Raw genomic sequence first — 12,736 nt, forward strand, 5'->3', positions numbered from 1 at the left:
CTTGCTAGACGCACGAAGTGCCTGGCGGTCGACCTCTCATTAATATCCATCTCCATCAACGTCAAGCGCAGAACCAGATGCCCCCAACGCGATACCCACCTGCGCATACGGGTATACGGAGTGTCCACTTCCCCGAAACGGATCCGCCGCTTTTGTTTTTCCAGCGACAGTAACGCGGAGCGCGTCTCACGTATCCACGCTTCCTCGCCGGAGGCTTAATTAGACCAGATGACACCGCCACGAAAGTGTGACCGGCTCCGGGAGCGTTCGCAAAGTTTCCTGAAAGGCCGGAGATGGAAAAAAAACCATCCGATGACGCGCCGGTACTTGGACGGGCCCTCAGCAGGCCGCACAAGTCGGTTACGGTCGCGATACGCAATACGTTCCATGCCAATGGTCCACAGTTAATGTTTGTGAAATCCGTCTAGACGAGCCCCCCGCATGGGTTCATGCTGAACACGAACGTTCTTCTTTCTTTTTTAAGCTCGGCGCTGAAAGGAGAACGTCCCGTCAGAGTGGCCGGGTCTGGAGACGTGGACTTCAGGACAACTTACCTCGTGCGGAGAGCTTCTTTGTGTTTATAATTTTAGCAGCATATTCCTGTCCAGTCGATTTCTTTACGCATCTCCGGACCACAGAGAAGGCACCCCTGCGTTGGCAAAAAGAAGGCGGTCAAGGTGAAGGCCTCGGTTCTGATGTCACGATAGACATGCACGCGCCATTAAAAAAAAAAAAGAAGAAGAATCGACAAAGCAACCCGGCCATCAGAGGCACAAAGAAAGATAAAGAAGGTGGTGTTACTTCATTCTGTTGCATTGCACCACTAACACCCATCATTACTGCAGTCACGTTTCGTCACCCCTGCTGGAAGGCTGTTCCCCAGGTCGGGATTAATAGTCTGGACCCCGGTCTGACATTCCAGACGGGAAAGTTGCAGAAGCGAGTCACGTGACCACGGAGCAATATTCCCATCACCACCATCGCGCGGATCCCTCGGATCGACCCTTCTGGCTGTAAGATACATGAAGATATTGATCTCGACAGCCATCTACATATATCGGCACCACGGTGGCGATTTCTGGTACCGAACGCGCGGGGATTGGTCCCGGGCGAAGGGCCACGTTTCCCCGCCGTTTACGCATCGAATGGTGGACGGCGGCGTTTAGAACCAGGTGAGCCGCCGCCATCACTCGCCCGCCGCGGCTAAACTTTCCGCTGCAGGACGTTTTATTTAAAAGAAGAAGAAGAGGAAGAAGAAGAAGAAACGTGCAGCGGGCGGCGTCTGTCATGACGAAGCGCGACACGCCGCGAGTTCGCGGACGCGACGTGACGGTGACACCGCGGAACGGGCGAGAAAAGATCCAGCGAGCGGAGACGTGACGTGACGTGACGGGGATTGTGCTCCGGACGTGGCTGGATGCGGGTGTCGCCTGTTATTGTCACCGCGCGCAACCACTCAGCCCGCGGCGACACGGAAACGCGGATATTCACGTCCGCAAAACACTCACTTTCCCAGCTCCTCGTACAGCTGATACTCGTCCGTGAACCTGGTCGAGGTGACGATCGTGGCCATGTTGCTCCGCTCGGGAGGAAGATCTCCTGCGCGCAGAGGGAGAGGAAGATAGAGGAGGAGGAGGAGGAGGAGGAGGAGGAGAGGCGGAGGTGGAGAGAACGCGGCCAGCAACGCGAGATTTGCTCCCTGGTGCCGAGAGCGGGAGAGAGAGGGGGAGGGAGAGAGAGAGGGGAGAGATAGAGAGAGAGAAATAGGGGGAGGGAGGGGAGAGAGAGATAGAGAGAGAGAAATAGGGGGAGGGAGGGGAGAGAGAGATAGGGGAGAGAGAGAGAGAGATAGAGAGAGAGAAATAGGGGGAGGGAGGGGAGAGAGAGATAGGGGGGAGAGAGAGAGGGGGGGGGGGGGGGAGAGAGAGAGAGAAATAGGGGGAGGGAGGGGAGAGAGAGAGAGAGAGAGAGAGAGAGTGAGAGAGAGAGAGAGAGTGCTGCATCGCCCTCCCGCCCCCGGTTCACCACTCCGCACCGCACCGCACAGCACCGCGCATTAAAAATGTGTTCTGCGGCCACCCTGTGGGGGGGGGACAAGAAAAAAGAAAGAAAACGTTTCGACGTTTCACGACGTTTACCCACCCCGCGTATCGACAGGCGCGGGTTTAAAGTAGTCTGATCGAGATTCATTTATCTGCTCGAACCAACAAAAGGACAGCTGGTTAAAATATCGCGATATTTTACATGGTGACGTTGTGTCATCGAATATCGATATTTCTGTATACAAATTTGGTCTGGCTGGTGCTGGCTCAGTCCTCTACAAGCACCACACCAGCCTTATATAACTGGGCACCTAAATATCGTTTTCAATCGTACGCATTTTATCTTCACGTTTTTGGTTTCCACTGGTTCAGTGTGTTAAAATGCAAAGAAAAAAGTTAAAATTCCGTTCTGAGTTGTGTTGTTATTATTCATTTAATAATTCCACATGCTGTCCACCCGCTGGACCAAAGTTGGGGCAGTGGTGACCTAGCGGTTAAGGAAGCGGCCCAAGTAATCAGAAGGTTGCCGGTTCAAATCCCGATCCGCCAAGATGCCACTGAGGTGCCGCTGAGCAAAGCACCGTCCCCACACACTGCTCCCCGGGCGCCTGTCATGGCTGCCCACTGCTCACTCAGGGTGATGGTTAAATGCAGAGGACACATTTCGTTGTGTCACCGTGTGCTGTGCTGCAGTGTTTCACAATGACAGTCATTTCACTTTCATGTAATGTGATCCACACAGATTGTACACACCATGTTGTATTTCAGCTCTTTTTTTACATTTTCAGAGAACTGTAGAATATCGCAAAATATGTACAGTATCGTATCTTATATCGTGATATAATCGTATCTTGATTCATGACCCGTGTGTCATGATACATATCGTTGCCAGTACACACCCGGATGAGTTTCTCTTCTTCAAGGTACAGAAAACTACCAGCCACTTCTTTCTTTTTTCAATCTATCACCTTACACTAGCAAACAAGCATGTTGATTAAATGAATCTAAAGCTAAACAGTTATTCTAATCTACACAATGTGATAACTGGAATAACTGGTAAGGCAGCAAAGCCACGATTCCCTGTGATGACAATAGAAACAAAGTGTTTTACAAGAAAAACGTGCTGTTTTACAATAGAAATGTGCTGTCTTACAATAGAAACGTGCTGTCTTACAATAGAAACGTGCTGTTTTACAATAGAAACGTGCTGTTTTACAATAGAAATGTGCTGTTTTACAATAGAAACGTACTGTTTTACAATAGAAACATGATATTTTCCGATAGAAACATACTGTGTTAGAATAGAAACGTACTGTTTTACAACAGAAACAAACTGTGTTAGAATAGAAATGTGCTGTTTTAGAATAGAAACACACTGTGTTAGAATAGAAATGTGCTGTTTTAGAATAGAAACATGATATTTTCCAATAGAAACATACTGTGTTACAATAGAAACTTACTGTGTTACAATAGAAACGTGCTGTTTTACAATAGAAATATGACGTTTTACGATAGAAACTTACTGTGTTATAATAGAAATGTGCTGTTTTACAATAGAAACATGATGTTTTATGATAGAAACATACTGTGTTAGAATACAAACGTACTGTTACAATAGAAACGTGCTGTTTTACAATAGAAACATGACGTTTTACGATAGAAACATACTGTGTTAGAATAGAAATGTGCTGTTTTACGATAGAAACATGATGTTTCACGATAGAAACATGATGTTTCACGATAGAAACATGATGTTTCACGATAGAAACATGATGTTTCACGATAGAAACATGACGTTTTACGATAGAAACATACTATGTTAGAATAGAAATGTGCTGTTTCACGATAGAAACATGATGTTTTACGATAGAAACATACTGTTTAACAATAGAAACGTGTTGTTTTACAATAGAAATGTGCTGTTTTATGATAGAAACATACTGTGTTAGAATAGAAATGTGCTGTTTTACGATAGAAACATGATGTTTTACGATAGAAACATACTGTGTTAGAATACAAACGTACTGTTACAATAGAAACGTGCTGTTTTACAATAGAAACATGACGTTTTAAGATAGAAACATGACGTTTTACGATAGAAACATGACGTTTTACGATAGAAACTTACTGTGTTATAATAGAAATGTGCTGTTTTACAATAGAAACATGATGTTTTATGATAGAAACATACTGTGTTAGAATAAAAAACGTACTGTTACAATAGAAACTTGCTGTTTTACAATAGAAACATGATGTTTTACGATAGAAACATACTATGTTAGAATAGAAATGTGCTGTTTTACGATAGAAACATGATGTTTTACGATAGAAACATACTGTTTAACAATAGAAACGTGTTGTTTTACAATAGAAATGTGCTGTTTTACGATAGAAATGTGCTGTTTTACGATAGAAACATGATGTTTTACGATAGAAACATACTGTGTTAGAATACAAACGTACTGTTACAATAGAAACGTGCTGTTTTACAATAGAAACATGACGTTTTAAGATAGAAACATGACGTTTTACGATAGAAACATGATGTTTTACGATAGAAACATGATGTTTTACGATAGAAACTTACTGTGTTATAATAGAAATGTGCTTTTTTACAATAGAAACATGATGTTTTATGATAGAAACATACTGTGTTAGAATACAAACATACTGTTACAATAGAAACGTGCTGTTTTACAATAGAAACATGACGTTTTACGATAGAAACATACTATGTTAGAATAGAAATGTGCTGTTTTACGATAGAAACATGATGTTTTACGATAGAAACATGATGTTTTACGATAGAAACATACTGTTTAACAATAGAAACGTGTTGTTTTACAATAGAAATGTGCTGTTTTACGATAGAAATGTGCTGTTTTATGATAGAAACATGATGTTTTACGATAGAAACATACTGTGTTAGAATACAAACGTACTGTTACAATAGAAACGTGCTGTTTTACAATAGAAACATGACGTTTTAAGATAGAAACATGACGTTTTACGATAGAAACATGATTTTTTACGATAGAAACTTACTGTGTTATAATAGAAATGTGCTTTTTTACAATAGAAACATGATGTTTTATGATAGAAACATACTGTGTTAGAATACAAACATACTGTTACAATAGAAACGTGCTGTTTTACAATAGAAACATGACGTTTTACGATAGAAACATACTATGTTAGAATAGAAATGTGCTGTTTTACGATAGAAACATGATGTTTTACGATAGAAACATACTGTTTAACAATAGAAACGTGTTGTTTTACAATAGAAATGTGCTGTTTTACGATAGAAACATACTGTGTTAGAATAGAAATGTGCTGTTTTACAATAGAAACATGATGTTTTACGATAGAAACATACTGTGTTAGAATAGAAATGTGCTGTTTTATATAACATGCTGGGGTTTTTTTGTTTCACTTTCACCTAAAAGACATGAACCTTGATGTTTTATTTGCTGTTCAGCTGTGCTCATATATAAATATGGGGTTATTCTTATTTAAGTAACAATTATTATCAGTAGCTGATAATGCAACTTGATGAAGATGCACAACTTTGCAGACTTTGTCACTGTCTTTATTATGTCTTGCTTAAAGATTCCGAACACATTGTTTTACATCATAAATATATGGTGAGATCAAATCAAAACTTCTGGCTCTGCGGCCATGCGAGAAAGATGATTTTGAGCTGAATAGCTGCTCACACAACACATAGGCGTCTGCTGTTTGTAAAAGGGCTGCGTGGGCCTTAAAGTAAGAGCTCCGTTCATCAGTCAGGACTGCAGTGTACACAAATACACAAAAGCAAGCGTGCAGGTGTGTGTAGAAAAGAGAAGGAATGCAGCTGGGGCTCAAACAGACGGCTTGTGCAGCGCGGGTGCTTCTCCAAATGCTGGCCAGGCCGCCGCATATTTATGACGAGTCTTGCCCGCCTCCCACAGTAAATGCTGAGGTTGTGTCCCCGCGTGTGAGTCAGAGCGGGGACCGGGCGGCTGAGTTGAGGATGAGTTGTTATGTGTGGGTTTTTTTGGCAGGGGGAACGTGTCATTTCCCTTTTTACGGCCAGCCTTGTGGCGAGCGGCGGCGACGGAGAAGTGTCTGCGGTGAATACAGGAGCGCTGCTCCGCCCTCCCGCTGTAATTACAGGGAGGCAGGATGATATGAAGGCCTAATTAGAGCAGAGCAGAGGTGCTCTGGTATTAATTGCAACACTTGTGTGATGCTGCAGTTGCGCCCCGAGGTCGGCCTCTGTGAAAGCGCTTGTGGCGATAAGCCAGGAAGTGGGTGGTGACGGTAGATCTTGTCTGAGATCTTGGTGTGGCAGGTCAGCGCCTGCGTTACTCTGGTGGACAGTACACGGCCAAAGAACTGAAACAATTAGCCGCTGACAAAGGAAGAAGAGGGCAGGGAACACATACCAGACACTGTATGTGCTGTTCCTCCCATTGTTCAAGTGTTTCTTATTAAAATGTAATGACGTTTAGTGGCACCCGTGGCGTTAGTTGCTTGGAGGTTTGAAATAGTGCACGTGCTGGAGCATGTCTGTTCTAACCAAACCATAAATCCAACTCTGTGTATACCATGAGCCTGTTGTGTTCCATGTCATAAAATCGCCATTATGATTTCTTTCACGTGGATGAGAAAAACTACCAAAAGGTCCAAAGCCGTTCCCGAATTCACATTGAATTGAGTTTTTTGATATATTCTTTTATGAGCTGGCCGTCTTTGTCCAGCGCGGTAAATTGCATTTACTGTTACGCAGCAATGCAGCGAGTGAAGCAATTCGGCTCGGTTGCCAAATTCCAGAGCCATTACTGTATGACTCATGCTCTATGGAGGAGTTGGCTCTCGCCTTCGGTAACACAGATGACGCCATTATGGAAGAATCGCTTTACAAGAGGAGGGGGACAGTTTCTGATAACTCAGGCCATAGCGTAGGATCTGTCTTTTGTCTTCTATCTGTCTGCCTAGACTTTATCATAAATTCTTGCAAATTCTTTCAAGCATTTAGAGCAGTTGGTAATGAGGAGGATCATCACTGTAGACACATGATGTCATTGTTTCATGCAATTAAACATTTATACATTTATATTAAACAGTTTTGGACGAATCAATATTCAATCAATATTTGACAGGGTTATTTTTACTTTAGCAAATTAGTTTGCAGCTTCGGTGGTTTTGTTTCCACTGGTTTGTATTGGTGCTTATGCAATTTAAACAAATTTAACAATTCATGTCCAAGATTGTGTTTTACTAAGCTGGCTTTAGCTTTACTAGTTACTGTGAAATTAATAATCGATGGCAGAGTCTGATGGGGACCTGAACACAATCAAACATGGTTAATTAGAATTTACCAACAGAGTTGGTGAACTATGTCTCAATCTTTACCAGTTTACTACTAACTCTTCTATCATTTAAGGTCAATATGTAAACAGTAGTAAAAGCACAGCAGTAAATAATGTCTCTTGAAAAAGATCTCATTCTAAATACAGGTCAATAACACTGGCGATTTTTACAGAAGCACATCAGTATCTGTGTGAAGCTTTAGCGATCTGCATTTCATTCATGGACAATGAAAATTACATCGGAAAGTTTGCTTTGTTAAAAAGTCCAGTGACATTTGCTGTTATTGCTTTCTTGCTTATAAATGTTTTATACAATTCAGGGTAATGTAAAGAATGTTGAGAGTTTTAATAAAACACATTTTACAGAGCTGTGTGACATGTGTCAGTCAAGAGCTGTAATCTTACATTTGCAATCACAGCATTGATCAGACGCCCTTATCCTGAGCGACTAACAATCAGCATTTTACAGAGACAGTCCCCCCCTGGAGACCTCAGGGTTAAGTGTCTTGCTCAGGGACACAATGGTAGTAAGTGGGATTTGAACCTGTGACTTTGTGGTCTTCTGGTTCATAGGCAAGTGTATTACACACTCGTCATTTAACTGTTTATTATTTCACTTCACTTATGAACCCCGCTTTTCAGTGTCATTCAGGTGTGCCTTACCCAAACGGCCACTTGTGAGCATGTCCCATGCATATTACATTTGAAAACCGTGACAGAATTAGATGTTGGACCACCTGCTGGAAGACTGGAACCGTAGAGAAAAGAGACCGTTTAGACCGATTCTTTGCATGACTTTATCGATCATTACAGAATATATAGCGTAGTTACATGAAATTCGGTTTTAAAAGACAGTAGAGATACAGATCAGTAAATCACTCATCGATGGATGAAATCTTGTGGCTTGCTGAGGTGCGGGTTTGTGGAGAAAAGCCCTTGAGCCTTCCACCTCCTCGCTGCTTACATAACTCTGCACATATCAGCTCCAGCTCGTCCTCTCCTCTTCTCTGTTACCTCCGAACTGACCTGTTCCTCCAATCAAACACAATCACGCTGGGAGGACACAAGAAGCAGCGGCAAGAGAGGAGGAGGAGGAGGAGGAGGAGGAGGAGAGTTGTCGTTTTGTAACCTCATCTGAGGTTAGCTGCATCAGCGTCCGGGAGTTAGGCAGAGCGGGAGAGAAGGCGAGGACGAGTAGGAACGAGTGGGAGCGTGGCGAGGGCGGGACAGATCTGGAGAGCAGGGAAGGAGCGGAATTACTGGAGCTGAGCGGTGACGAGGGAGTCAGGGGACCAGTCTTAATTAAAACACGGCGAGACTGAGTGACATCTAGTGCAACTACCGTGTCATTGTGAGATGCAGGGCGCACTGCGCGCTCTGGGGCTTGTTCATTAGTGTAGGGTCAAGGGTCAGGGATTTACATAAAAATATAAAAGAAAAAAGGAGAGCTGGGCAGTTGTCTGTGTCTTGAAGAAGGGACACCGTCCTTCTTTCTTGGTAATTAGTCACCCAGATCACAATCTTTCGTGCTGTTTTTCTAAACGGCCAAATGACTGATGGCTCTCACTTCCTCTTCCTGGATGATTCGAACCTTCGCCCACCAACACGTCCCATAAGCAGGCATCCTCAGAGTGTGTGTATCTTACACTAGCGTTGCAGCGGTTTGAAAATAGAGCCCTCTGCCAGATTCTGGCCATTTGAACAGATGTGCAAAAATAGATGAATAAAAAAAAGACTTTCTTGGCCTGAGTTTTGCCGTGATGCACAATGAGAGGCGGAAGAGAAGGGAGAGTCATGGTGAAACATCAGCTCGCAAGCTTGATGCCATGTTGGCCGGAAGTGCCCCCTTCTTACAGAAATAAAGAGGTCCTGTGCAGGCGGGAACCGACCTTTTTGAAAAGAGCTCGGAGCTTGCATACTTTGCAGTGTGCCATCTTGCCCTTCTTCGCTCCGTTCGGGGCAGCGCGGCTGCTCTTTTGTCCCTCGGCCTCCCGCAGTCCTAGCCAGGGACTCCATACTCCACCATGCAGCTGCGGGTCGGCCACGGGGTCGTCGGGAGGGTTGCGCGGTGGCACAGCGGTCTGGTTATACTCGGCGATCCGCGCCAGGAGCAGCTTCACCACCTCTGGCCGGGCCTCGGACTGATCGGCCCTCTCGTACGGGTCGGCGGTGATGTTGAAGAGCCAGACGGATTTGCCCCGCTGGTCTTGCCGCTTCTCCATGGTCTGCCACTGCTGAGGTCCCCCAGGCAGGGTCTGAGGGGGGAACCAGTCCCCGTCGCCCACGTTCCCCGTCAGCAGCTTCCAGTCTCCGGCCCGGATGGCGGCGCGCACCGATGTGTCCCAGATGCCGAAGCCGCTCTGATTCAGAGCCCTGCGGTCGGGTTCGCTGGTCCTGCGAGACACTGGGTCGATATTGAAAAGGATCTCAGTGCGCGGGCAGGGCAGACCCTGGCTGATGGACTCCCACACGTCATGGCCATCCAGAAGCCTGGAGTCTCCTAGCGGGGCTCCAGCCAGCGACAGAAGGGTGGGGTACCAGTCCGAGATGTGGATCAGAGCGCGGCTCACCTTCCCTTTTCCAGCGAGGAGGGGGCTGTGGACGAAGCCCACAGCTCGCACGCCACCCTCCCAGTAAGAGCCCTTCCCACCGCGCAGAGGCCAGTTACAGCCGCCAGAGAGAGGCTGGCCACCGTTGTCAGAGGAGTAGACAATGACAGAATTCCGGTAGAATCCCCGCTCCCTGAGCTCCTGCACCACACGGCCCACCGCCTCATCCACACCGCTCATCATGGCGGCGTAGTGGCGACGCAGGCGGTTGTCGACGGAATGGTATCGTTGCAGGAGGTGGGCGGGGGCCTGAAGTGGCGTGTGAACAGCCTGGAGGGCGACGTACAGGAAAACGGGTTTGTTCGGGTTGTGGGTCCTCAGAATCTGCTTCACCCTGGAAAAGAAGAAGGTTTGAAGGTTTGCACGAAATCAATGTATCGGGATTAGCTTTCAGCCCATCCAAATTGTTGCAATCACCACAATTAATGCAAATTAATCATGCAAGTTTGTAATTTGGTCCTAGCACCACAGTTTACGTGAGTTTGACAAATCTTAGCCATCACCCACCCTAAACACAAACTCCCTTCCTTGTCACTACCACGTTGTGCAGGTGCAGGAATGTGTTCTGAAATGGAGCGTCCATTTTTCATCTTCCACTCCCATATTTAACACGTCCATAAGGTTTTTACTGCTATTCGGATAAACATCACGGATGGATGCTTTCATATGTCTAGTAACGTGTTAGAAATGTGATCTAAGTGATGTCAGTCATTGTATAATTACTGCTAAACACAGTTACTGTTTCATCTATAATCACTGGAAGTCACCATTGATTCTTAATGAATTATACAACAACAAAAAAAAATAATCTAATTTTTGCAACGAAATAAAGCATTATAGGTCACAGCAAGAGGAAATGGGCTTTGTAAAGCCATGATTTATTCATGCTGAAGGGCACAGTGAAAGAAGCCCTTTACAGTTTAACTGGGAGGAGCTGCACTGATGAACAGTTTCTCCCTCACTTCTCCGTGTACAGCAGGGTGGAGTAGTTCCCGCTCAGCTCCCAGGCCGGCCTCTCTCCATCGTGGAGGTCGAATCCGCAGGCCTCTGCCCCGTCACAGCTCTGGAAGGTGAAGTGGTCCCCGCTTCCGGTCAGAGAGCCCAGGAAGGTCTGGAAGCCCCGGCTTGTAGGCAGACACTCGGGCCGGCAGAAGCCCAGATGCCACTTGCCCACCATGTGGGTGCTGTAGCCTGCCTGGCGGAGCTTCTCGGGCAGGGTGGGGACGTCTGGGGGCAGGCAGAGTGGCTGACGGGAACGGATGATGGAGTGCTGGAGCCCTGTGTGGATCTGGTAGCTGAAACGAGTGGAAAAAGGACTTGAAATAGGGATCGATCTCAACTACAGACTAAAGTGGAGAAGACTGGAACACACTCCTGTCCCAGATTTAAAAACCTTCAAACAAACTTTAAAACAAACAGGAGGGGAAATGCTATTATAATGACTTTGACAAGATAAAAAGAAAAACATTTTAATTGGTTATATCCTGAGCTTCTCTGTCTCGTGTCCTACAGTATTCCTGCTTATTCTTTGTAATCTGTCCCCGTCAACTGTGGCAAAAGAAATGAGTAAAATAAAAAAAAAAAACATTTTCTTATAAATTGATGAGATATTATTGAATAAGGTGTGCAAATGTGAACATCGCTGTATCCTTTTGGATTTGGCCCTGGTATCAGAGGCATCGTCAAGCATCCTCCACGGCGAGTTGTGTCTCAGTTATTACCGTGGTGCAGACAGGAATTTGTATTATTGTACTGCTGCCCTATAATGTGATATGTGGTGCTTTGGCCTGAGCCTCTCTAGGAGCATTACTCATTCGTTCCTTGTGACATTGATTGTCATTGTTACTCCTGCTTTTCAGTCTCTGGTGAAAACCAGATGAAGCAGCTTCATATTGGGACAGACCTTCGCAATGCAACATAATGCAACATAAATGAATGTGTGTCAATTCCTTGTATCTGAAGAAAAAATGCAGTAAATGCAGTAAATGCAACTCTTCTAGGAGGAATTTACCACATGTACATCCAGGGGAGAATTTGACTAAAACGTGAATTGCATTTCTACAGGCCACACAAAATATGTTTTTGTTTGAAAGGACAGTGCAAGGTTGGTATAAAGTACTACGAACCGGCCGGTCATAAGCTGGCTCCTGGATGGTGAGCAGATGGGCTGGACGTAATAATTCTCCAACTTCACACCCTCTGATGCCAGATGGTCCAGGACAGGAGTGTGGATGTCCGAGCCGTGGTACCCAACGTCCCTGAAACCTTGGTCATCGACCATGAAGAAGACGATGTGAGGAGCTGAGACGTTCAGAGCCTTGGTATCCACAAGGAGCAGGCAGGACAGACGGCTCAGCATAGCCACAGTGAACAGGGGTGCAGCGGACCGACAGACTCCCTTCATGATGGTCCAACACTGGTCCTCTCCTTAATTTCCTACACAAAATGTACCTGGACTGCACTGGAGACGTGATACAGACCTGACCTGATGCAGACACAAACACACAAATGTCTATAAAACAGTGAGGCAGATTGTTTTTCTGATGACCGTGAGTAAGGTGACCGGTCAGTGAGTGCCGGTGTAGGCTGTAGGGGTGGGCAGCTGTCTTTAACACCCCCCTGTTACATTCCTCTCCCCCTGTTGGCAGCAGTGGAGAAGGCCAAGTCTCAAAGTTACACAAAAACATGCCACAAACACATTCTGTCACACAGCTGCTATCTACTC

At 45.4% G+C, this 12,736-nt stretch overlaps 2 protein-coding genes across 29 annotated transcripts in view; both read right to left on the reverse strand.

Annotated features, from left to right (window-relative positions):
• The window catches only part of camk2g2 (calcium/calmodulin-dependent protein kinase (CaM kinase) II gamma 2), a 52,402-nt gene extending 50,684 nt beyond the window's left edge, over positions 1-1,718 (reverse strand). For 8 of the 28 annotated variants that reach the window (XM_028988297.1, XM_028988294.1, XM_028988293.1 and 5 more), the window contains exons 1-2: positions 1,509-1,718; positions 555-649 (exon numbers count right to left, since the gene is read on the reverse strand). In XM_028988297.1, coding sequence (XP_028844130.1) covers positions 555-649; positions 1,509-1,573 — 160 coding nt within the window. In that variant the 5' untranslated portion in view covers positions 1,574-1,718. The remainder of the gene's footprint in view (positions 1-554; positions 650-1,508) is intronic. The other 20 variants (XM_028988314.1, XM_028988308.1, XM_028988316.1 and 17 more) reach the window with 4 other exon arrangements.
• A 7,491-nt stretch (positions 1,719-9,209) lies between these two features.
• LOC114795642 (arylsulfatase I) lies at positions 9,210-12,415 on the reverse strand. The gene is made up of 3 exons (XM_028989157.1): positions 12,138-12,415; positions 10,974-11,306; positions 9,210-10,345 (listed from the first exon to the last, which is right to left on the reverse strand). Exons 1-3 carry the CDS (start codon positions 12,413-12,415, stop codon positions 9,253-9,255), a joined length of 1,704 nt encoding a protein of 567 aa, XP_028844990.1. The 3' UTR covers positions 9,210-9,252.
• Positions 12,416-12,736: the final 321 nt, after the last annotated feature.

This window comes from Denticeps clupeoides, chromosome 8 (assembly GCF_900700375.1).
Source record: "Denticeps clupeoides chromosome 8, fDenClu1.1, whole genome shotgun sequence".
Taxonomy (NCBI): Eukaryota; Metazoa; Chordata; class Actinopteri; order Clupeiformes; family Denticipitidae; genus Denticeps; species Denticeps clupeoides.